Source organism: Idiotropiscis lumnitzeri, chromosome 2, assembly GCF_059441095.1.
Source record: "Idiotropiscis lumnitzeri isolate Australia: NSW breed Sydney's pygmy pipehorse chromosome 2, RoL_Ilum_1.0, whole genome shotgun sequence".
Taxonomy (NCBI): Eukaryota; Metazoa; Chordata; class Actinopteri; order Syngnathiformes; family Syngnathidae; genus Idiotropiscis; species Idiotropiscis lumnitzeri.
The window spans coordinates 25,509,423-25,535,258 of NC_142392.1; the positions used below are offsets into that span (position 1 = coordinate 25,509,423).

At 41.7% G+C, this 25,836-nt stretch overlaps 1 protein-coding gene across 1 annotated transcript; it reads left to right on the forward strand.

Moving 5' to 3' along the window:
• Positions 1-4,139: 4,139 nt before the first annotated feature.
• LOC148342094 (uncharacterized) lies at positions 4,140-14,230 on the forward strand. The gene is made up of 3 exons (XM_088286593.1): positions 4,140-4,345; positions 8,608-8,811; positions 9,597-14,230. The coding sequence occupies exons 1-3, from the start codon at positions 4,222-4,224 to the stop codon at positions 11,159-11,161; spliced, it is 1,893 nt and encodes a 630-aa protein (XP_088142719.1). The 5' UTR covers positions 4,140-4,221; the 3' UTR covers positions 11,162-14,230.
• The last annotated feature ends 11,606 nt before the right edge of the window (positions 14,231-25,836 follow it).

Here is a 25,836-nt window from a genome sequence, read left to right on the forward strand (position 1 = left end):
ATAACAACTAACTTAAATATTTCATCATTCGTTTCAGTATTCATTAAACTACGGTGATTCATTATTTATTTCAAGATTCATTGAACTGTTTTAGTAATAATTTAGTATTCAATGTTTAATCGTGACATTATTTACTTTTTCAATATTTGTGTCACTACTTTGTTCAATTTTAATATTATGGACAATTATTTTGCAAGTAAGGTTTTTGTTATTTATTGTGGCCACCTGCTTTTGAAGGAAGTGCCTTTCGCTTCTTGTACTCGAGGATTCTTTGTGAAGCCAAAACAACACGACCTTGACTGATAAGTAGGCTCAACGCAGAAAAAGTATCTTTTTGTTTTAAGATTACGCAGTTCCTGTCAAATAAATCTTCATCTTCCTGTGTGCATCAGTATCTTCCCACGCACTTCTCCCACTGAGATCACTCTGCATACTGACCCAAAAAACAATTTATTTTCCAGACTATCTCATTGATCTTCCCTAACTGCTGAAAATTCCACAACAATCTGGGGTCAGACGTGGGATAGCTGACGATCCGACGGTGAAATTCAGGGACGCTGGCGGGTGGCCTGCGGGGTTCAATTAAGACAGCAGCAGCAACAAACTGCGTGATGTGGATCATCTCCTCCGTGATGACTCCAGTCGCCATCAAGTTGCCAACTCCTGACATTCCAAAACCTTTGAGAGAAACTGAAACTACTTGCGTTTGTCTTTCTTGTTCTTTTTATCGTTCAACTTCTCGATCAGTTTTTCACCTTTTCACACAGCGTAATGAAGGCCAGTTGAGCAAGTGGAACAAGTCATTTTATTGATGATTGTGGAAGATACCGATTTCATAAGAACAGTTTCTTCTCACACCTTTTCCATTAAATACGATTAAAAAGACGACTGAAAAGCATAATGTTAACAAATGTTGTTCCAGGCAAAGGCAATTAATTTCATTTACATGTTCGATGTAAACACACACAAAAAAAAATCATCATCACTCAGACACAATGATTCTTCTGGCACTGATCACATTGGCTTAATGTCAATAAAAAAGCTTTGAAAATTCAATATATCATATTTTCTAAATCACATTTACATCTTACCACGAAGAGTCAGTTCCTTCAGGTTTTTTTTGTCTTTTTTTAAGCTTCAAGGATCGCTGCTATTCTCGTAGGGCTGGGCAATAAACCGAAAATTTACAGTGATCGAAATTTAATAAAATCATTTTGCCCATGTCGGTTAATTCGGTGTTTAAAAAAAAAAAAACACCATACGAGAGAACGTCTAAGAGGTGGACGCGATAGCCTAGCACAGTGTTTTTCAACCACTGTGCCGCGGCACACCAGTGTGCCGTGAGATATTGTCAGGTGTGCCGTGGGAAATTATTCAATTTGTGTACCTGTGCGGTCTAGCGCCTGCAGAGTTGAGTAGTAAAATGTAGTACTCTTCCAAACCAGTAGGCGGCGGCAGCAGCAGCCAGCAGGTAGTGAATTGCCTTGTGCTTGGAGACAAGCGAGAAGTGGATAGCAGAATGAAAAAAGTGGATAACAGAACGACAGTGAAAGTAATGGATATGTTTTTGAAGAGAAAAAAATGCTGACTCTGAACTGGACCCTGGACAAAACCCAGACATAGATGAAGGCCCTAGTATGAGTGGAGGTAAAAAAAAAAAAAAAGCAAAGATGTCCTGCAAAGTTTCTGCCGTGAGGCAATACAGCGAAAGCTATCTTTCATTTGGATTCACTTTTACCGGAGATGCAACGACACCGACTCCGTTGTGCTTGGTATGTGGTGAAAAGCTCTCCAACGGCGCTCTGGTCCCAAGCACGCTTAAACGCCATCTCCAAACGAAACGCCCTTTACTTCAAAACAAAAATGTGGCGTATTTTGTTGGCCTGAGTGAACACACGGAGAAACAATCAACTTTCATGAGAAAAACCGCAAAGGTAAGCGAGAGAGCCCTTAAAGCTAGCTACCACGTCGCTGAACTTGTGGCTAAATCAAAAAAAGTCTCACTCGTGGCAGAGGAATTAATACTTTGATTCCTGCCAATATATCAGCTCTGTGTTCATCCAAACAGGCACAGGTTTCACACTGAGTATAAATGTGAAAGATTTTACGATACTTTATTCTTTGTTGATTTGATTCATATTCAAGACTTTTAATAGGTCATTTTTCAATGTTAAAAAACACTTTTTTTCACATTTTCAGCTGGTAGTGTGCCGCGGGATTTTTTCAATGAAAAAAATGTGCCTTTGCTCAAAAAAGGTTGAAAAACACTGGCCTAGCACATAGCTAAAGATGTAGCTCCTCGAGCGACAGTGCGCACAAGATTTAAACGCCTCATAAAAGTAGTCGACAAGAGGTACGAAAATATTTGTTGCAAACCGTACTTCCCGATATGGACAACATCGGGACGGGAGCGGAGACATGTCAAGCGTTTTGCATCCACATCCGACTTGTGGTCGAGACGCCACATGGACCCCTGTTTGAGCCCGACCGTGCATGACAGAGTCTTTATTCGACCCTTTTCTTCTTGAGTACAAAAAACGAACACGCATTGGAGGAAGTTTGGCTTTTAAAAGTGGATTTATTAACTACTTCTCATTTCCACGGTGACCCAACTCCAACAATAACATGACAAATATTTGTCCTCTCATCAATATTTGCACAACAGAGTACTGAGTTTCGAGATCCTCACAATAATAATTCTCAAAATTATATTTATTATTAATTTAGCTTAGTTAATGGATATTTTATTGACAATCTAAGATCAACATACAAAGACAGAAAAAAATGGTGGTGGGGTGGCGCGAATCTTTTTCTTCTTGGTAGGGGCGGGCTTGAAATAATTGAGAAGCACTGCTAGTATATGCAGACATTATATTCATTCAATCTTGCAGCCCGAGTGAACCACAGCATTGTTGCAAATTCGGGAGGAGAAACGGAAACGTCCCACTGCTGAAGCAGCAGCGGCTTCTCCGGGCAAAGGCGGAAGTGACGTAAGAACGGACTCGCCAATGTGGCGTTATTTTAGTTATTTTGTTAATTTTTTCATCGACCGAATTAAAATATTATATAAAATGTATATTAAAACAGAGGTAAGTGTGGATATTGAGGGGGATTTGTGTATTTAAGAATCCCTTTATTAGTCCCACAATGTGGAAATTCGAGTTTCGAACCCAGGCCTCCTCGGGAATCTGGGTCTGAACGCGGCGCCTTAGACCACTCGGCCATCCTGGCAGCCAAGATTGCGTTTATTAGTCCCACATTTACGTACATACAGTATATATTTGCATGCTTTTTCTGAATGTCTGCTGCTAATGTTATACATTAACGGCTACATTACGCCACCGCCTCTGTGTGATCTGTACCTATGCTGCTGTAACACCTCAAATTTACCCATTGTGGGACTATTGAAGGACATCTTTATCTTTATCTTTAAAAATCTTGTGTTGGTGCTTGTTAAATAATTTTCCAAGAGATAAATAAAATGGTGAAAAAAAATTTAAAAAGTAAATTCTGTAACAATTAAACATTGAATACTAAATTATTCCTAAAACAGTTCAATGAATCTTGAAATTAATAGTAAATTATTGTAGTTTAATGAATACTAAAACAAATAATGAAATATTAAAGTACTTAAAGAAATACCGAAATCATTTTCAAACACAATAACAGTTAAGTAATAAAACAGTGACATATTTTAATTTAAAATTCGCAACCATATCGCAACCTGGGGAAAAACCCTGTAAAAAGGCAAATATGTTGACATAAAGTATCACTTTATTATGTCAACTGTTAATAATAGGGAAATACATTTGGAATATTATCCAACCAACAACATGGTGTCAGATGTGAAAACAAAACCAGCAACAAAAGTAAAATTCAATACATCTCTCAAGTTCATATTTGGGAACTAAAATGTTTGTTCATGTGCATCCTAGGTTTAAATCTTACGTTTTTCCAATGTTTAGAAGAAGATAACAATGATTTGCATCGCAAATGGTGACATCTGTCGGTGAGTTGGTGACAGTGCTCCACATAGCCAGCAGCCAATCATATCACAGCAGGGGTGTGTCCTGTTCTTCCGCTTTCGTGCCGAACAGACTGCTATTTTCTCGAAGGAAAAAAACGACGCCATCTTTCCTTCGTCTCGTCGAACAAAGAGAAGCTCACGAGTTATCGCCAAGCAAAGACCAAGTGCGGATTTGTTGAGATTGGCGTTTGAAAATGTGTGAAAGAACGACACCCAAGTACAAAGAGGAACTTTGTGCAATAAAAGAAGAGAACGAGCAACATCTTCAACTGCTGGACGAAGTTTGCAAGCAGCCTCGTGTTGTGCTACACAAAGCAGGTTTGTAAACGTCTTCCTCTCATTTGCTTTGTAAAGAACGACATTCTATCGTTAAAAACATGAATAACAACATTAAGTTTTTGGGGGAAATCGTTCAAGGTTATTGCCGTTTTATTTTTAAATATTGCCTTTTACTTGCCGGTTTGCTGAACATTTGTTTATGCCAAATGAAATCAGTGCAGAAAATAAATGCCAAAGAATAACCATAAGTGGGGGGGAAACTCCGTGTTTTTTTCCCAGTTTAAAATTTGAACTGATTATTTAACATTTTACATATTCCGGTTTTTATACGTTGTGAAAGAAATTAAGTTTGTCATGTCAGGTTTCAAAATTATGCTGACAGATGTAGTGTACAGTGAACCCCCGGTTATCGCGGTTAATGGGGACCGAGACCACCCGCGAAAACTGAAAATCCGCGAAGTAGCGTCGCACCTAAAAAAAAAAAAAAAAAAAAACACCGTGTATATAAAAAAAAAAAAAAAAATATATATATATATATATATATATATATATAGATATATAGATATATAGATATATATATATATATAGATATATATGTGTGTGCAAAGTAGCGGCACACCTTCAAAAATGCTTAAAAAAAGAATATATATATATACTGGTAGAGAGAGAGAGTGAAATTCATGTTAGAACAAAAAAACAAATTATAATTAAAACTTATTATTTTTTTATTCCCCAGCCATTATTTTTGTATTTATTCAATTACTTCTTTTTGTATTTATTTAATTACTTACCTGCTAACTTTGATAATCAACATTCTGTCCCGTATGTGTTTAAAATAATGCCAGTAATCGTAATATAATCCTTTAATCCCCGCCGAAAAATATTTTACCATCAAAATGAAAACGCAACCTGTGGCCACAAAAAATGCATGCGGCAAGAAATATACTATGACCCCCCCCCCTAGTGGGGTTGATCCCAATCAAAGTTATATGAGCCAACAAAAAGTAACAAATTAATTAGTGCCGTCCCGCAATTAAATTTCTTAACTAAATAATCGCAACACTACCGTAATTAATTGCACTCAATCACCTTTTTAAACTTGTTTATGAAGCTTGTATCAGTCACTTGAATAAGATATTGTAATTAACGTAGACCAATAAATTCAGAAAGCGCACATTTTCAAACGCCAATCCCAACAAATCCGCACTTGATCTCTGCTTGGCGACAACTCGTGTGCTTCTATTTGTTCGACGAGACGAATGAAAGATGGCGTCGTTTTTTTAGAGCAGCGCTGAACGGATTTCCTGCGTGGAAACTGCAGTTTGTTCTGCACTAAAGCGGAAGAACAGGACACACCCCGCTGTGATATGATTGGCTGCTGGCTATGTGGCGCACTGTCATCAACTCACGCGCCCCCCTCAGCATCGCACCGCGCCCCATTATTTGAGAATCACTGTATTAGTTAGTTAAAAAAAGAATAGCTAAATTATAGTTGACGTGTTCATGGGTGTTCTGAAGGTTCGCATGTTTATAGAATCATCCCTTTGAGTTGTGATTAAGAAGGGGATATTTTCCGAACTAATGTTAATTGTCCTTACTGACATCATGCGGAACAGTCTGTCAATGAGAAACTGCTAATCAGTATGAGTAGAACCCCCGTTTTTGCATCGATGAAAGAAAATATTGTATTGGATGGAGAAAAAGAATTGTTACACTCGTGGGTTCAGAGGGCCAAGAGTGCTAATTCACCGGGAACGGAAAACGGAAAAATAAATAAAATAAAACAGGGGGAAGCAGTTAATGCAGCAGCCGACGCATGCAGCTCCCATTGCGTCTGCTCTTTCCGTTTCCGCTGCTCCTGGGCCAGGTTCTGGTGACGCAGTGCCACAGCAGACTTGTTGTCCGCACCGGCCGGTCAACAAGGTCACGTAACAGAAGTAGGGGTGGTTATAGACATGGGTTGTGAGTGGGACGTGCTCTTGCTGTGGGGTCACTGGGTGATGAGCGGTCCAAACCGAGCCACTTCCTGAAATGTGTCAGCCTGTGGACCAGCGCCATGCCTGACACAAAGAGCTCCAGTAGCACGGGGGCGCCATCGCTACCCCCTCCTCCGACAACGCTTCTGTGGCTTCCAAATGCACACTTGACGCCTCAACCCGATTGGGACCACATTCCACGATAGGGGTGCCCGTGGCGCCTCAGCATTCAAGGACCGGCAGGTCTTGGCATTCCGGTGACGATTGATGGACAACAGTTTTTGATGGTGGAACAAGATATTCCACGCTTTGCAAGTTCCTTCTGCATATCCCAGTGAGCAAAAACACTGTCACCCTTGTGGGACTCTTGACATTGGCCGAGTCACTGCCATGGTCCGAACCCACACCTGTGAAACAAACACTGGAATTCGAGTGGGACTGAATTTCCAGAAGGGACTGAATTTGACTGTGCACATCCGCCGGGGGAAGCATATGTTGTCCTCCGTTCCAGTCGACTGGGCAGCTCTGAGACCAGGGTCTCCATCCTCCCGCGGGTGGTCCGTCCTGTTCCTGCTCTGGTCTGCGCGGTGTAGCCGCCTCCACCCCTTCAAACCACCAATTGGTCCTTTGCATTGAACACTGAGTTCTGATGATTTGGTTTGTCAGGATGCATTCACCCAATTTCGAGAGTCAGAAGCGCATCTTGCATTAGGATTATGTTTTTGTGATGTCTACCGGTGCTGCCTCGCATGTGTGCCTTGCCCCAGAGCAGAGGAAACGGTATGAATTGTCTCTGTTTGCTGAGCCACAAATCACATTAACTATCGGTGCGCATCATCATACTAAAGATTTCGGCCCATTGGTGAAGACGGTTGGCAGAGTTAATTTTAGATGTCGAATACTCCATGTCACTAGCAGGGTGTGGTGTTTCAGCACCCATTCCGAATTCTTCTCTTATGGAACATTTTCAGAGTTTTTCGACACTATGGTAGACAGTGAATGGGTCACTCTGAAGCGAAATCTGTTTGCGTCTCTGCCAGAGGGGTTGTGGACCCGGGGTCTGACTGATGTTGTGCTCTGTTCCACAGCTTCTGCAATTTGTTTTTGCTATATCTGCAAATGTTTTTATATTATTGTGAAAGAAATTAAGTTTGTCATGTCATCATGTTTCAAAACTATGCTTACGGGTTAATAGAAGGTCACAAAAACATGGACCTCTTAAACAGGAAAACGTGAGTTCAGTGGTAACAGAGTTGTGTCTATGCTGGCAGATTAACAAGAAGCCACAAAAACAGATGCACGTCTTGAACCGTGTTTGACAGGAAACCGTTTAGCTCGCATTGAACAGAAGTGTGACCCAAACATGTCTTGTAAGCTGAAACCGTTCGAACAACAGGAAGAGTGTGGACGGGTGTGATAAAGTCAAAGTGTTCATGTTTTTCCATTCTTTATGAGTTTGCATATTCAAATTGCTTTCCTGTGCTTCAATAAAACGCCGCACAGCAGCGGGAACGCTTTTCTCTTTGCCGGACTGCTCCTCGCAAGTGACAAAGACAATCTTGGCTGGGTGATTCATTTATGAAGGCTTGTCTCGTTTTTGACAAAAACTCTGACATATCTTGTTCAAGCAATTCCTTCTGGAATGATTCGACCTGACTCTCAAAACTGTGCACACTGCGGCAAAAAGATCAATGGAGGTTGATGAATTTTAGTGGATAAAGCACAAAGGATTCATTTTTCTTTTAAAAATCAAGTACGTATTGGTCTTATTTATGAAATTTTTACTGGCTCGTTCAATGAACCTCCGGTGGCTCTGCACTGTTTTGTGCACGTGTGCGTAGTTTCACCCCATCCAAACATTTAAAATACATTGAATGCATCCATCCAAGGTTGCACGGATCTCATCAGTGAACAAGCGCATGCTGCAAGGAATGCATCTGCATCTTTGGCTTACTATGGGCTTAAAAAGGGAGAACGTCACAATGCCCTTTTCCACCAACAGCCCCCAGTGGCCCCCATCAATATGTTAGGGTCCCACAACAGGTGTTCCATCAGACCCACACAATAGCCTGTGTGTGCTAACTTCAGCTCGCTTCCAGAAACATCTGTGACTATGTCAGGAATGAAATCGGGCATCAGCCGCAACGTGCTTTCTTTTTAAATGCTCGTTTATCACTGTTGTGCTGCTAGGAAAGGGAGGTTTACATCGTAGGACGTAATTTTGTGAAAATCAAGTCAAGGTAGCACGGTAGAAACAATATCAGACAAAGTTGCAGCCTGATCTTTGACTTGACCAAACCAAATTTGTCTTTTTGTGTCCTGCAGACGTCAGACAAAATGATCTCCGTTCTGTGAAAGAGGAGCCAGACTTGACTCACATCAAAAAGGAGGAGGAGGAGGAGGAGATCAACAAGTCACCACTGAACGTTTTCCCTATAAAGAGTGAAGATGAAAACAAGGGTGAACGTGAGGACAACAGAGGGGCGGAGCCTCCAAGCCACAGCTCTATTCATCACATGACAACAGAAGGTGATGCAAACCACTGGGGACCATCACAAGCACATAGTGAGGACACATCATCAGATGCTCATGACAATGATTCTAATGATGATGATGATGATGATGATGGGCAAGCCAAAGGTGAAAGGGCATGTCACCCTGACAGTTGGGTATGTTCTCAGTGTGGGAAATCATCAACTTCAAAGTCGTCTTTAAAATGGCACACAAGAACACACAGTGGAGAAAAACCTTTTTTATGCTCAGTTTGTGGAAAATGCTGATCTGAAAAGTCACATTTACAAATCCACACAAGAACACACAGTGGGGAAAAACCCTTTTCATGCTCAGTTTGTGGCAGATGCAAATCTCGAAAGTCTAATTTAGTCAGGCACACAAGAACGCACAGTGGAGAAAAACCGTTTTCTTGCTCAGTTTGTGGAAAATGCTTCTCTGAAAAGTCACATTTACAAATCCACACAAAAATACACAGTGGAAAAAAACCTTTTTCCTGCTCAGTTTGCGGTAAATGCTTCACTCAAAAGTCTCATTTTTTAATGCACACAAGAACACACAGTGGGGAAAAACCCTTTTCATGCTCAGTTTGTGGCAAATGCTTCTCTCAAAAGGCACATTTAACAGGGACGTAATTTTGTGAAACGCCCCCATGGTCCGGTCCAAGTTGGGGTCGCACGCATTGCTCCGTATGCGGCAGGCACAAGTCAAGGTAGCATGGTAGAAACAATATAAGACAAAGTCGCCGCATGAGGTTTGACTTGACCAAACCAAATGTGTGTTTGTCTTTCTGTGTCCTACAGATGTCAGTGAAAACGATCTCCGTTCTGTGAAAGATGAGCCAGACTTGACTCACATCAAAAAGGAGGAGGAGATCAACAAGTCACCACTGAACGTTGTCCCTATAAAGACTGAAGTTGAAAACAAGGATGAGAGTGAGGACATCAGAGGGGCGGAGCCTACAAGCAGCAGCTCAAGTCATCACGTGACAACAGAAGGTGATGAAGACCCCTGGGGGCCATCACAAGCACATAATGAGGACACATCAGACGCTCATGACAATGATGATGATGCTAATGATGATGATGATGATGATGATGGGCAAGCCAAAGGTGAAAGGGCATGTCACACTGACTCATTAACTTCAAAGCGGTCTTTAAAAGGACACAGAAAAACACACAGTGGTGAAAAACCTTTTTCTTGTTCAGTTTGTGGGAAATGCTTCTCTCGAAAGTCTCATTTAACAATCCACACAAGAACACACAGTGGAGAAAAACCCTTTTCCTGCTCGGTTTGTGGCAAAAGCTTCTCTCGAAAGTTTCATTTAACAATCCACACAAGAACACACAGTGGAGAAAAACCCTTTTCCTGCTCGGTTTGTGGCAAAAGCTTCTCTCGAAAGTCTCATTTCGTAAGGCACACAAGAACGCACAGTGGAGAAAAACATTTTTCCTGCTCAGTTTGTGGAAAATGCTTCTCTCATAAGGCAAATTTAACAAGCCACACAAGAACACACAGTGGTGAAAACCCTTTTTCCTGCTCGGTTTGTGGCAAAAGCTTCTCAAAAAACGCAACGTTAACAAGGCACACAAGAACACACACTGGAGAAAAACCATTTTCCTGCTTGGTTTGTGGTAAAAGCTTTTCTCAAAAATCAAATTTAACAAGTCACACAAGAAAGCACAGTGGTGAAAAACCTTTTTCCTGCTCAGTTTGTGGCAAAAGCTTCTCTCAAAAGTTTGATTTAACAATCCACACAAGAACACACAGTGGAGAAAACCCTTTTTCCTGCTCAGTTTGTGGCAAGAGTTGCTCTCATAAGTCTCATTTAATAATTCACACAAGAACACACACGGGAGAAAAACCATTTTCCTGCTTGGTTTGTGGTAAAAGCTTCTCTCAAAAGTTTGATTTAACAATCCACACAAGAACACACAGTGGAGAAAACCCTTTTTCCTGCTCAGTTTGTGGCAAGAGTTGCTCTCGAAAGTCTCATTTAACAAGGCACACAAGAACACACACTGGAGAAAAACCATTTTCCTGCTTGGTTTGTGGTAAAAGCTTTTCTCGAAAATCAAATTTAACAAGTCACACAAGAAAGCACAGTGGTGAAAAACCTTTTTCCTGCTCAGTTTGTGGCAAAAGCTTCTCTCAAAAGCTTGATTTAACAATCCACAAAAGAACGCACAGTGGAGAAAACCCTTTTTCCTGCTCAGTTTGTGCCAAGAGGTTCTCTCAAAAGTCGTATTTACGACGCCACACAAGAACACACAGTGGAGACAAGCCATTCAGTTGCAGCGTTTGTGCTAAAAAATTCTCCACTAAACAGCATGCTGAAAGACACAATTGTGCTGGTGAGAATCCTTGAAGATTAAAAAAATTTTAAAAAATGAAAGAACCGACTCTTTGAGGTAAGATGTAAATTTTGATTTTGAATAAAATATGATATATTGAATTTTGCAAAGCTTTTTTATTGACATTAAGCCAATGTGATCAGTGCCAGAATAACCATTGTCTCTGAGTGATGATGATTTGTTTTGGTGTTTACATCAAACATGTAAATAAAAATAATTGCCTTTGCCTGGAACAACATTTGTTAATGTTTTGCTTTTCAGTTGTCTTTTTAATCGTACCTAATGGAAAAGGTGTGAGAAGAAACGGTGCTGATGATATCGTTGCCTTCCACAATCATCAATAAAATCACTTGTTCCACTTGCTCAACTGGCCTTCATTACGCTGTGTAAAAAGGTGAAAAACTGAACTAGAAGTTGAACTATAAAAAGAACAAGAAAGAGAAGCGTGAATAGTCTCAGTTTCTCTCAAAAGTTTTGGTATGTCAGGAGTTGGCAACTTGATGGCGACTGAAGTCAGTTCAAAAATCCTCGGGATAAATTACATACCAGTATTTTGGCGAATCAGATTTTCCCTGCGAAGAAAAGATACTTTTTAGAAAGTTTTGAAGATGCTACCAAAGACGCTCATGGGTATTTATTGGTGGATTTAAATCCTTCATGTCCAGAACAATATCGTTTGAGGACGGGTGTACTTCCGGATCAGTGGCCTACCGTCTACATCCCCAAAGGCTAACATGTCTAAGCTTTTAAAAACAAACGCTCCGCTCCTCAAGACCCTGTTTAAAGCCTCGACCAAGAAGCGTAAAGACATACTGACCAAGGGTCCGGCCTCTTTGATCAAGGTATTGTGCGAAATTGCTTTCAATCTGTTGAAAGGTCATATACCCCTTTCACCTGCACAGTTTAAGAAATTAGAAAAACAAAAGAAAATTATTAGACTATTGGCTCATAAAAAAACGAGCCTGAAGAAAAAACGCGCCGCTTTGACTCAAAGGGGTGGATTTATTCTTCCTCTGCTGGGGACTGTTGTACCCCTCCTAGGTAATCTTTTAGAAGGATTAATCAACAAAAATTAACCATCATGAGTTTAAAGCAACCCAGAAGATGTTTCTTCTATCGCCTCAACAACTGGAACGACTGAAAAAACCCGAACCTACCATCAGACAAACGGCTGAACAGGCTTTGGATGTGAAGATGAAAGCCATTTTAGAAGATCGATCGTTAACCCAGCATGAAAAAATAACAAAGTATCAGTCTTAACTGCACCGTTATTTAACTCTTCTCAAACAAGGAGAAAAGGAAGAACGACCCCTGGCAATGACCCTACCGCTAACACCAGAAGTTTTGAACTCTTCAAAGAGCTCGGTTGTCGAAGTGCAAGACAAAAAGGTGGGGGATGAAACTGAGTCCTGGTTCGATATCCTGCAAAACGTTCCGACTCGTTATCGGAAAAACGCCAACTATGTTTTGAGAAAACTCGAGGACGCCCATAGAAGTTGGACCCCTCGTCACGAATTTATGTATCAAGATAAACCGATAAAAGGATCTCATATGACCGATTTACTCAGACAGATTACTGTGACGGGCAAAAACATCGCGAAGGAGTTTCTGCACACTCTATACGAACTCAATATTCCTGAAACCACCATCGTCAACCCCCACGCCTGCGATGAATTCAGAAGATTGAAACTCCGAGGGTCGTTAAGCTCTGATGATGGCGATATTGAGAGGAGGACATCCAGTAGGAAGAAGATGAGTAGAAAAAGAAGACCTGCTTCTGTAAAGTGGTTGGGTTATACCCCCTCATAAGTGTCAATGAAAAATCGGAAATGTTTATGTTTTTACATGTTTTATTCAATAAAAAACATTTTGAAATCATTACAGACAATGACATGTTTTAAATTTGTGAAAAGAACACACCGCCTGTCCGATACATGGCTTTTCTACACACGTTTGATAATGTTTAACAAAAGTAGACACCATGGCGTCGTTCTGTCACACATCATCCTTGTAGCATGCTAGCACATCCTGATAACTCAACCCACAGCCTCTATGGGTTAAATAATAGACGCAATGCTGTCCGCAGGTGATTGACAGCTCGTGTTGCAGACGTCTGTTATGGTACAAAATACGTCGGGAATGTTTTTTCAAAAATGAGTTTATGGTTTGCGGATAATATTGAAATTCCGGGGGAATTCCAAAAGCATCAAAAAAGTACTCGTTCCATCTTTTTCCAGCGTGAGAGCTAGCCAATGCTCTCCAGGTAGGTTGCGAGGATGTGTGTTGACGATGTAGAAGATTGGTGGGGTAGGTTGCAGCGAATTTATTTCATCCGAAGCGTAAACGCCTCCAAATAAACGCCCTCGTAGACGTTTCGTGAGTTTCTCCAGCTCTCTCCCGTTCATCAGTAATAATCCACCAAGACTTGTCGTTTTGAATTAATTTCCAAGATGGAATCGTAGCAGGCGTACACAATAAGGGTGGTTGTGTGTGGGAGTGGGACTCTGAATCTCATCTCTAACCTCAAACTCCCGTTGGAGACGGGTGCAAGAGCTCCCGAATCATCGTTGGGGTTTAAGTTAAAAACATAGAGCGCGTATCCGCCTGAAAAGTCCTCGCGGTTCATACAAAGAGGTAAATCTTTCAAATGTCTTCCTGTCGCTGTAAACAAGTTATGAAGCTCTCGAACCGCGTTTCCCGCATTAAATTGGGGTTGGAAGGCTTTGGCTGGAATCTGTCTCCCTTCTTGACATAGCGCTAAATATTCCAAATGATGATGAGCAAAATTAAATGGATTCAAATCTTTTCTGCCCACAAAGGCGTTGTGGTTGACAAGCCCTAACACCACATAACGAGGTGTATGGCCGAGGAAAAGGTTGTCTTGTTGACATGTTCTGGAATGTTGGGGGATAGAATAAGTTTTCACATTAATTCTTGATAACGGGTATAAAGCATTTTCTTTGTTGAGCGCCGCAGCATGACCGATAGAGATGGCCGGTGAGACGGCGACTCTTTTCACAAAGAGGGATGCGCCCATGATTTTCAGATGATAGTTCATATCGGGAGGACTCATAAAACAAAATTGGTCGTTGGCTTTGATGAGTTTCACTCGTAGATCCACGTTATTGAGAAGATGTCTCGAATATGTCGGTGTGTAGAGGTCCTATCACGGTGAATGGTCGGGAACCCGTCACAAATTCCGATCGGCGTATCAAACCTTTGTGAACAGCATCCCCCGTTAAGGCTGTTGAATCCATATGTCCTGGTGTATCTTTGTAAAACATAGCCGCTATACTAGCCAGTATACTAGTAGGCTAGTGAGGTATTGACTGTCTGTTTGCTTAGATTGGCTTGGCTTGACGCGCTGGCGGCTTTGCTACCTGTGATTGCTTTGCGATGTTATTCACCAAAGAGTCCATGAGTATCTTGTTAAAAGGTTAGGTTTATTTATCAATCGTCAATATTAAAATCAATCTAAAACACCATAAAGTTGCACACGCTCCGCCCAAGCGGTCAAAAACCTGTATGCCCTTTAAGTCCGTACCTGGGCATACCTTCTTCCTCTTCCCTTTTATATAATCAGTCAGAGCGCCACACAGTGCTCAACAAAAGTAATACACACACACATTTGACCCCTATTTGGCGTCTACACACCGGCCCCTAATTGACATGGTTCACAAACATGGCAATTCCTAAAATATATTCCCCCCCCCGAACATTTTAAATAAATTAGGTCTCACAGACTAAGCATAATTTGGAAATTGGTCTTTCAACTATATTGGATTTTGTTCTCAATTTTACGGATCTCACTAACCCAAGTGCATCTGCATAAACTTCCAAGACTCTCCCTAGAAGCCAGGATCCCCGTGGAGCAGATGGATCCATTATGGTCACAATGTCTCCGACAGCCAGGTTCCTTTTCTTGTCATTCCATTTCTGTCTTTGTTGAAGCAATGGCAAGTACTCACGAACCCATCTCTTCAAAAATAAATCAGTAAGCAATTGGATTTGCTTCCACCTCCTTTTCCCATACTGGTCCTCAGCCGAAAAGACACCAGGCGAAATTGACGGCTTCCCTCGTAACAGGAGAATATGATTGGGCGTGAGTGGTTCCAAGTCATTGGGGTCATCTGACAGCTTGGTGATTGGTCTATCATTCAAGATAGCTTCTGCCTCACATAACACTGTTGCCAGTCCATCATCATCCAAGGTTTGTTGACGTAAAACAGAGTTTAGGACCCTTCTCACTGAACAAATCATCCTCTCTCAAACGCCGCCAAAGTGGGAGCACGGAGGTGGGTTAAAAGTCCAATTAACTCCAACTTGCGCAAGATGTCCTGTTATCGCTGCCTGATCCAAATTGGCTCGAAATATGCAGACCTTTACCAAGGATGACTGGATGCTTGGCCTCCTCTGGCATTGCACCTTTGCCTAGCCTACCTCCAACTCTTAGCAGCCCATCATCTAAGGTAGGGTCCAATTTACAGATAGGGCTATGGCGGCTCACACTCGAACCCTTTGCAAGAGCTTCTATTTCCAACTTAAACCTCTGATGCTGACAGTAACGGATGATGGAAATGTCAGCATCTTGTAAATCTTTTAATGCTAAAATGTGTCTTTGTTGCTTTCTGATGGGCTTATTACATAACACGGTGACATTTCTTGAGGGAAGCAGCTGCTTGTTCCCCTTGCACTTTTCCTTCAACCATGATTTCAACTTTGAATACCCAGACGCTGCTCTTTTTAGCCTTCTCCAATCTGAGAAGAATAGGATCAGCTGATCTGTTGGTACAGGAGTGCACACACTGACAGCATGAGCTGCTGCCTCCTTCCTGACTTCTTTATCTTCCACGTCCAAAGAGACATCCAGCAGTGTCTGTGGCCACTGATCCTCTTCCCTCCACAGGTATTCTGGTCCTTCCAGCCATCTTCTGCTTTTCAAAAAGTCAGAAACACTCAGACCTCGCGACACATAATCAGCTGGATTCTCCCTTGTACCAACATCTCTCCATTGTGCAGGCTCAGACAAGTCTCGTATTACGGCAACTCGATTTGCAACAACTGTATAAAATCGCCGATCTTCATTGCAAACATACTTCAGCACGGATGTGCTATCGGTCCAAAACACAGACCTATTAAGGTGCATTCCAAGCTCAGCCTTGATCATAGCATCCATCTTCACAACGAGAACAGCTGCAGACAGTTCAAGTCGGGGAATAGTCACAACCTTTAAGGGTGTTACTCTACCCTTGCCAAGGAGAAAGGATACGTGAACTTGGTTTTCGTCGCTCACTAAACGCACATCTGTGACAGTTCCATAGCCTCCTTCGCTGGCGTCAGAAAAATGATGTAATTGTGCCTGCTTTACAGCTCCAAACCCAGCTGGTCTAATACACCGGTCAACTTTAAATGTAGCTAGCTGGCCCAAGTCCTCCAACCACCTTCTCCATCGCTTTAAAATGTCTTGTGGCAAAGGATCATCCCAACTGCAGCCCCTTCTACACAGCTCCTGTTGCATTATTTTGGCCTGAAGGGTCACTGGCGCCAGGAAACCCAATGGGTCGTAAACAGAACTGTTGACTGATAGCATCCCACGTCTGGTCAGAGCCCGATGCTTTATTTCCAATCCAAAGACGAAAGCATCCGTCTCCACACACCACTGAAGACCAAGCGCTCTTTCTACTGGAAGCTTGTCATTGTCCAAATCCAACATCTTCAGCTCTTTGGCTCTCCACCCTTCAGAGATGGCTTGCAAAACAACACGACTGTTGCTAATCCACTTTTTCAAAGCAAAGCCTCCTTGTTGACAGACAGCAATGAGGCCCTGTATCAGCTGGATAGCTTCTGTGACAGTGGCTGTGCTCTTCAGACAATCATCAACATAAAAGTTCTGTTGAACAGCTTCTATAACAACCGGTAGGCACTTAGACTGATTGTCTTGAGCCATTCTTCTCAGAGCATAAGCTGCGCAACTTGGTGATGAGATGGCTCCAAATAAATGCACCATCATTCTGTAAGGGACTGGTTGTTGTGTTGTGTCTCCATTAGGCCACCACAAAAAACGTAGAAAGTCCCGATCCTCCTCTGGCACACGGACTTGATGGAACATAGCTTGAATGTCTCCCATGAAGGCTGTTGGCTGTTGTCTAAACCTCATGAGGACGCCCATCAACGTGCTTGTGAGAAGGGACCCTTGCAGCAGCTCCGTATTCAGGGACAAGCCTTTAAACGGGGCACCGTAGTCAGACACGACACGCAGTGTTCCCTTTCTGGGATGATGGACACCATGATGGGGAATATCCCAAACTCTTCCTGAATCAAGGTCTCTTTGATCATCAGGTACTTGTTCTTGTAACCGTTGTTGGGCCACAGCAAAATTGTTTGGCAAGAAGACATCTTTCTTCTTGAAAGGTAAGTTTATAGTATACTTTCCATCCTGTAACTTGGCAGATGTTTCCACTATATTGAGAAACTGCTGGTCTTCTCTTGACATTTCCTGGCTTTCCATGTGCTTCTCGCAGAAATCATGATTATACTGGTTCATTAGCAGCTCCTCCAGCCTGCTGACACCAATTCTATTCACAGATACGACAGAAGCTTCCATCCTACTATTCCCATCCAGTGGGCCATTAACCACCCAGCCGAGCGCAGTTTTGACAGCATACGGACCATTACCTTGACTATTAATAACTTCCCATGGCTCCAATAGCTTGGGTGCATTGATCCCGATCAACAGGTCAACCTTGGCTTGAATGGACGGTATCTGTATACCTGACAAATACGGCCATTTAAGGAGGTCTTGAGATGTTACCATATCGTCTGTAGTGACTGGCATTTGCGCCTGTGTAAGCACTTCCGGCAGTGGATGGAACTGAGAGCTTTCCAGGCCGGCCACCTCGAGATTAAAAAGTGAAAAGGCATGTCTCATCTTTGTTTGACCCATTGTTCGTATCAGGACTTGGGTTCTCTTTCCAGAGAGGTTCAAGCGATTCATCAGTTGTTCAGAACAAAATGTTCCGGTGCTGCCTGGATCCAAGAATGCATATGTTAAGATCACACAGTCACCTTTGGCAGCTTTTACTTTAACGGGCAGCACTGACAACATGGTGCGACAATTGCCGGCCCCTGTATGTCCACAAGTTGTGTGAGAAATGGGAATAAGCTCTGGTGTTTCCAACTCTTGTTGAGGAGCAGTTGCCTGTCTATTTATGTGCAACACTGTTGGATGATTTTGCTTGCAAATGTCGCATTTCAATCTCATATCACAGTCACGGCTAACATGTCCATGACGAAGGCAGCCAAAACATAAACCTCTTTTCTTCTAAATAAACAGCTTGTCCATGTGTTTCTTTCTTCCAAACTGCTTACAATTTTCCAGCAAATGTTCCAGTGAGCAAAAAATACAACGGCCATTTTCATAGTCTTCGAAGGAGTGTGGCTGCTTAACCTTGGGAGGGTCTGTCCCAGTCACGGTACTGGCCACCACGTTCCCCTTCACTCTACTGCCCGCATATGACCTGCCTTGACCTATTTATGTTGAGTTAGGGCTGTAATCATGCAGATCTCCAAAGAAGGGGTCCGAAAGAATTCTTACGTGCCGCTCTATGAACTGTACCAAGTCAGCAAATCCAGCTCTGTATCCTGTTGATTCCATGATGTCATAGGCCTTGCCACGCCAATGTTCTCGTAATTTATAGGGCAACTTGGCCAAGATTGCCCTCAAGTTCGCAGGCATGTCCAGTTCCTGCACATACTCCAGCTCCTCCATGATGTTGCAGCAGCCGCGTAGAAAAAAGGAGTAACTGTGCAGTGCCTTTGTGTCATCTGTTTTTATTGTTTGCCATGACAGAGCCTGACTAATGTATGCAGTGGCCATTTTGTAAGGATTTCCAAAATGATCCTGGAGCAAAGCCTTGGCCACGGCATAACCACGATCTGAAGCCATGTGTTGACAACTTTGCACAAGTTCCTGAGGTTGCCCTCGGGTGTATTGCTCAAAATAATACAAACTGTCTGCTGCGGCTGCTTTACTTTCCACTCCTTGCTCAAATGCTTTAATGAAAGTTCTGTAGTGCAATGGATCACCATCAAATATTGGAATGTCTCTTGGTGGAAGTGTCATTGAACGCTGTTGGTTCATTAAGGCTGCTGTAATCTCAGTTTGTCTGCTCATAATGGTCAAAAGGTCTGCAGGAACCTGTGAAGTGGTTGATGAATGAGCTTGCGCATCACTTTGTGTTGACCGTACCTTTACTTCCATTGCTTTTCCATCTTGCTCCACCAAAGGGTGCTCCTGATTTGTGTTCCATTTCCTTTGTTCCAGGAGGTTATGCTGTTGCTTTATATTTGATGCAATCAATTTCTTTGGCCTCACATCTGTTGTTTTGTTTTCCATTTGTGGCATCCTGAATCTCTCCTTTTGTTGTGCTGTTTCCATATCATCATGATGAGGTTTAAACTCTTGGACTGTGGGGTTTAAACCTTGTCCATTCATTGCTCCATTTTTCTTTACAGTTGACTGCGCTTGAGACTGGCCCTCTTCAATGGCATTATAAATGTCCATCCGCGCTTCAAATGCCACCAGTTCCGCCTCCAAATCAAGCATCTCCATTCTTCTCCTTAGTTTTGCTTCTTCTTCTTCAATAGCATGTCGTTGTTCCAATATTTTCACACGAGCCAGCACTGCAGCTCTTTCCGCTGCTGCCTTTAGTTTAGCAGATGAAGCAGAGGACTTGGTACTTTTTTTGCTAACCCTGCTGCTCACGTTTGACACACTATCTTCAGGAGAGATGTCATCATTAGCATAACCTTTATCGGTTTCTTTTATGATTTCTTGTATTTGTGTTGAACCTTGAGAAAGCCATAGATTGACCCTTGAAAAACACTCATTGTTTGGGATCATTTTGGCTTTAAACCATATTTCGTGCTTTTCACCCTCTTCAACAGACAACAAACCCATCATTGAATCATGTACATTTTTAGCATCAACACACAACCCTTTCAACTCATCAAGACCATTTATCACCTTGGTTTTATCACCACAAGACATGAACGCATTCAATTCGCTTCTAACTTTACTCGCATTGTTAAGTTTACATTTCCTATTGTTTTGTAACCTTTCAAGTTTATCAACCAAACCCTTTTCTGTTAATTTAACAATACGTTTTTGAGTTCCCGAATCATTAAGTACTTCATTTTCATTATTTGTGTCCATGTCCGAAGCACAGGCATCCATTGTACGTGCTGGCAGTGAACGCAACGCAAAATTCAGCTCCGGTGATGACGCGAAGGTTGGTCAGTGAGTCACGTGATCCAGCGCAATTTCTGAACCGCGACGTTCGAATTAATTTTAACGCACGGAGCGTTACCAATGCATTGGATTTTAATATATTTTTTTTTTAAAGTGTGCACACAATTGGCCATCGACAGAGTAGCGCTACATATACCTCTCGTTGGGCGCCTTAACTGTAAATCCACACGATGACGTCGGTGCTCCAATCCACTCGGTGGTCAGCAGCACTCCTCTGGATCAGCCATGATAGCAACCATCACGGCTGCCTGCGAAGTCGATCAACCCCAGCTGCTCCTCCACACACCGGCTTCCCTGATCGTCCCACGCCGTCTGCCGTGCTCCGTCGTTTCCTCCAACACAGTCTTTGTTTGGGCAGGTTTTTGACAGTGTACTAGCCAGTATACTAGTAGGCTAGTGAGGTATTGACTGTCTGTTTGTTTGCTTAGATTGGCTTGGCTTGACGCGCTGGCGGCTTTGCTACCTGTGATTGCTTTGCGATGTTATTCACCAAAGAGTCCATGAGAATCTTGTTCAAAGGTTAGGTTTATTTATCAATCGTCAATATTAAAATCAATCTAAAACACCATAAAGTTGCACACGCTCCGCCCAAGCGGTCAAAAACCTGTATGCCCTTCAAGTCCATACCTGGGCATACCTTCTTGCTCTTCCCTTTTATATAATCAGTCAGAGCGCCACACAGTGCTCAACAAAAGTAATACACACACACACATTTGACCCCTATTTGGCGTCTACAACGAGCATTGTCCGTTTTGCTTTCAATGCAGTGCTCAAAGGTGCGTATAAAAGTATGGTAATGCAGGGGGTCTCCCTTAAAAATTGTGAGCTCCTTCGCAGGTAAAGTGGAAAGTCTCTGCTCTTTAATTAGCATTTCGGTTATTTCGTTTTGCTTTTGCATTATTTTTAATAGCTCGGAACAGGAATCAGTTGGTTTCTGGGTCGGCTTGGCATTGGTGGTTTTGCTGTGTGTGGGCCATGGTGTTTGAGGCCTGGTCCCGTTAAAACAATCAAATGGTTGTGGTTGCCAACCTGTTTTTCCACTCCGCTCATCATTACCATCATCATCATCGTCACATTCATCATCAGCATCGTCAGTTTCCGTAGCACTGCCGTCATCAATATCCCATTCACCATTACCATAACCATAACGGAGTTCTAATCCTTTCTTTGGCCTTTATTTGTTGCCCTTTACACTTAAACTCATGTCCTCATAGGTTTTGAGTTTTGCATCTGCAGCAGCAAGTTGCATTTCAAGAACCAACATTTCTCTTTTCGCCTTTAATTTAGCTTCTTCTTGTTCAAGGGCCTGTGCTTTCTTTAGACCTTCGACCTGGACTAAAAGTGCAGCTCTCTCCACTTCAGCGTTGCATCTGGTTGAGGATGAGCGGCTGCTACATTTGCTCTCTTTGGTATCCCGCTCCAATTTGCTCATTATTCCCACTGACACACAAGAATCCTGACTTTCCCTTTCACAGTTGGACTGCGTTCGTTGTCCTTTAGCTTTCTTCAGATGTTGTTATTGATTAGAAGGAAAGTCTGTACTTTGTTGCACCCACTGTTCAACTGTTGTTGCCTTTTGCAGCCATTGTTTTACTGTTATTCTAAATTTATAGATCTGAGCAGCTTTGGGCAGGTACCAATGTGTGTGATCCACATCCCTTTCTTCCTCTTTGAGCAATTCATAAATTGTTTTTTGAATGGCTGTAAATTCTTCAGTTATTTCGTTGAAATTGCTGTACGATTGGGTGATTATTTCAATGTCATCATATCCTACTTGCATAATGGACTCAATGTAATTCATCTTTGATGTTAATTTACTATATTTAGCAGATCTATGTTTTATTAATCCCTCCATTTTATTCTTCAGAGCCTTCTCAGTTAGTTTGGGTTTTCTTTTCCCATGTTCGACTGGTTTGGGGGTCACTTTCTCAGGTTCTGATGTCTTATTTTTGTCACCCGTCATTTTATCGGCGTCGGAATGATTGGGATCAAATTCTTCCATTTCATGGGTGAGACACTTAACGATGTCATTTTGCGTTCTGCCTTTATTAATATCCTCAATTCCAATAGTTTGGTCGAGATTGCCATTATTATCATTGGTGCGAGACATCGTGTTAACTTCATGAATATGCGTACACGCAATCTACAGCGACAAGGCGGCGTTTGTTTTGACAGCGACTTGACTGGCTCGTTCGTTGTTCAAAAAATAGTGTCTCTATCACGATATACAATCGGCAAAGTCAACACGGGAGTTTGGAATGTGTTCGTTCACTTGTGCTTCGTTTATCATTTGCAAGCGTTAAAAACAATACAAGTCATACCTCTATCTTTAAGCTGCATGCGTTTCAATAATGCTTCACGTCAATTCATTCCGCGTTGGCTGAACGATCACCATTAAACGATCCACTTTATTTATAAACGATCAATCATTCCAAACGGCCACGCCACTATCCACACGACAGCGTTCCGTCTTCAAACTTTTACTTCTTTCGTCAATTACTTTCCTTTCGGACGTTTTTCAACCTTTTGTTACTGCCGTTTCAATGAGCTGGCGAAAGAAAGTTTTAACGCGCACTCACTCACCATGGGTTGAAGTTGCGATGACGTTCGCTCGGCTTCACTGGTCTTGATGTTGATGTGTAGTTATGTATGTCACGTCAAAAAGTCAAGGGTTAGTCTTAATCGTAGTCATTTCAGTCCAGATGTCATGCCGTGAAGTCAAGTAAATCAAATAAATAAACCAATGGCTACGGTCTTCCAAACTTCAAATCAAAACCATACGCGCATATGCGGTAATCAATACAATATACTATCTTCTATCTTTCAGTTTGTACATAAATAATGCGTCTTGAGTAAGTGTTGAAAAACGGTATCCGACCAGCGTTCCCCCACTTGTCCTGCATTCGTTATTTTTTTTTATTTATTTTTTTTTCCTGCATTCGTTATTTATGGATGAACGCAACCAGTGCTGACGTCATCAATTGCCCTAGTGGTGGTGTTGCCATACTGCATTACTCAAAAGAAAACTGCTCCAACAGATAAAATGTTTTGCAAGTGAAATTAAATTGTTCCCAAAAAGTCCATGTCCTTCTCTCCACTAACTATACTTCAACTTTAATGGACGACATCCTCACATTGTTCTTTTTTTCTTCCTCTCCTAATTTTTGTTGTTCAACGATGCACTTTTTGTATTCAATATGTGCCAAAGTTGTTTGCGTATCGATATTTTCAAATTTATTTCAGAAAAAAAGTACCATGGCGCCATCTAACGACGAAGACGCAAATGCACAACTCCGAGTGGTGACGTTTGCTTATTAAAAATAAAACAAACAAACAAACAAAAATGTTTTCGAAGCATATAGAACTCAAGGGACAATATTATTGAACCAAACAATGATATTTGGAAACAATTTTTTTTTAAATTATTACAAAAACAATAAGAGCAGCAGTTAGAATGCAGAAGACCCTTCTTTCGACTGTGTTTTTGAGTCTTCCCGGATGTCGTACTGTTGTAAAATCCGATTGGACAGTAAACAGCCAATCAAAATCAGCCCGAGTGTCCGACTCCTGATTGGTTAATAATTGTGGCACAGTTTGCAACGTAGGCGTAAAATTGTGTTTTGTACCCAAGAGGAGAGAGAAGCCGGAAGAGTTGCTCATTTTTGTGGAACCCACACAGAGACAGCCGTTTTGGATCGGCTCATACTCAAGGACATTTTGGGGGGACTTCAATAAATTTGTCAGTTTATTTATTTATAAAGACTTTTCTTTAAAGTGGGAAAATGTTGTTTTCTGTTTCTTTTAGAAAAGTGGTGCCGAAGATGCTTTTTTCATAATTTATTTGCTCATACTTAGGGCTAGGTTTTTATTCATAAATGTAAGTTTGGCAATCAGAAACCGACATTTTCACACTGACACTGTTTTCGATATTAGACTTTGAAATGACTCCACTAACACAAAGGCTCAGAAAAAAAGGCCAGTTGAGCAAGTGATTTTATTGATGACTGTGGAAGGCACCGATTTCATAAGCACCGTTTCTTCTCACACCTTTTCCATTCGGTGCGATTAAAAAGACAACTAAAAAGAGGCTGCAGGGAGGAGCCAGGCAGAAGGTGAGCGGGATTGAACTGGCAAGACGCCTGTTTGCCGCTGGCCCTCTCCCATTCGCGAATGGTGCAAAACGAAAGCTTTACCTGGTTTGTTTTGGTTTTCAGCCGTCTTTAGTAAGTTATTTCAGTCTAAAAACGGCGTCAGGGCATTTTAAACCTGACATTATATAAACAATCCAACGTACAAAAAATATAATATAGCATGAAAAAAATATTTGGTATATTTGACAAAATTGATAGAGCTCAACCTAGAAAGTGTATTTAACCAGTCAGAAATTTATTCACAAAGCATAATATTAAATGTATCTGAGGGGATCTTTGAAGAGTTTGAGTTTTGTTCAATGGACCATACATGTACGAGCCAGCCAAACACAGCGAGAAAACCAGCGCTGACTCCAGTCGCCATCAAGTTGCCAACTCCTGACATACCAAAAGCTTTGAGAGAAACTGAGACGATTTGCGTTTCTCTTTCTGGTTCTTTTTATAGTTCAACTTCTAGTTCAGTTTTTCACCTTTTCACACAGCGTAATGAAGACCAGTTGAGCAAGTGGAACAAGTGATTTTATTGATGATTGTGGAAGGCAACGATTTCATAAGCACCTTTTCTTCTCACACCTTTTCCATTAAGTACGTTTAAAAAGACAACTGAAAAGCATAATGTTAAAAAATGTTGTTCCAGGCAAAAGCAATTAATTTTATTTATAATGTTCGATGTAAACACACAAAAAAAATTCTCATCACTCAGACACAATGGTTCTTCTGGCACGGATCACATTGGCTTAATGTCAATAAAAGAGCTTTGCAAAATTCAATTCATCATATTTCATTCAAAATCACATTTACATCTTACCACAGAGAGTCGGTTCCTTCAGTTTTTTTTGTCATTTTTTTAATCTTCAAGCATCGCTGCTTTTGTCACCAACACAATTGTGTCTCTCAGCACTATGTTTCGTGGAAAATTTTTTCGCACAAACGCTGCAACAGAATGGCTTGTCTCCATTGTGCTTTCTTGTGTGGTTTGTTAAACTTGCCTTTATAGAAAAGCTTTTACCACAAACCAAGCAGGAAAAAGGTTTTTCTCCACTGTGTGTTTTTGTGTGGCTTGTTAACGTTGACTTTACAGAGAAGCATTTTCCACAAATTGAGCAGGAAAAAGGTTTTTCTCCATTGTGTCTTCTTGTGTGGCTTTGTAAACTTGACTTTACAGAGAAGCTTTTGCCACAAACTGAGCAGGAAAAAGGTTTTTCTCCAGTGTGTGTTCTTCTATGTT

Excerpts from the sequence above, each read along its gene's own strand:
- LOC148342094 (XM_088286593.1), top strand. The coding sequence starts at position 4,222 with ATGTGTGAAAGAACGACACCCAAGTACAAAGAGGAACTTTGTGCAATA. Across the intron at positions 4,346-8,607 it reads TGTTGTGCTACACAAAGCAG|ACGTCAGACAAAATGATCTC; the intron begins GTTTGTAAACGT and ends TGTGTCCTGCAG. Across the intron at positions 8,812-9,596 it reads TCATCACATGACAACAGAAG|ATGTCAGTGAAAACGATCTC; the intron begins GTGATGCAAACC and ends TGTGTCCTACAG.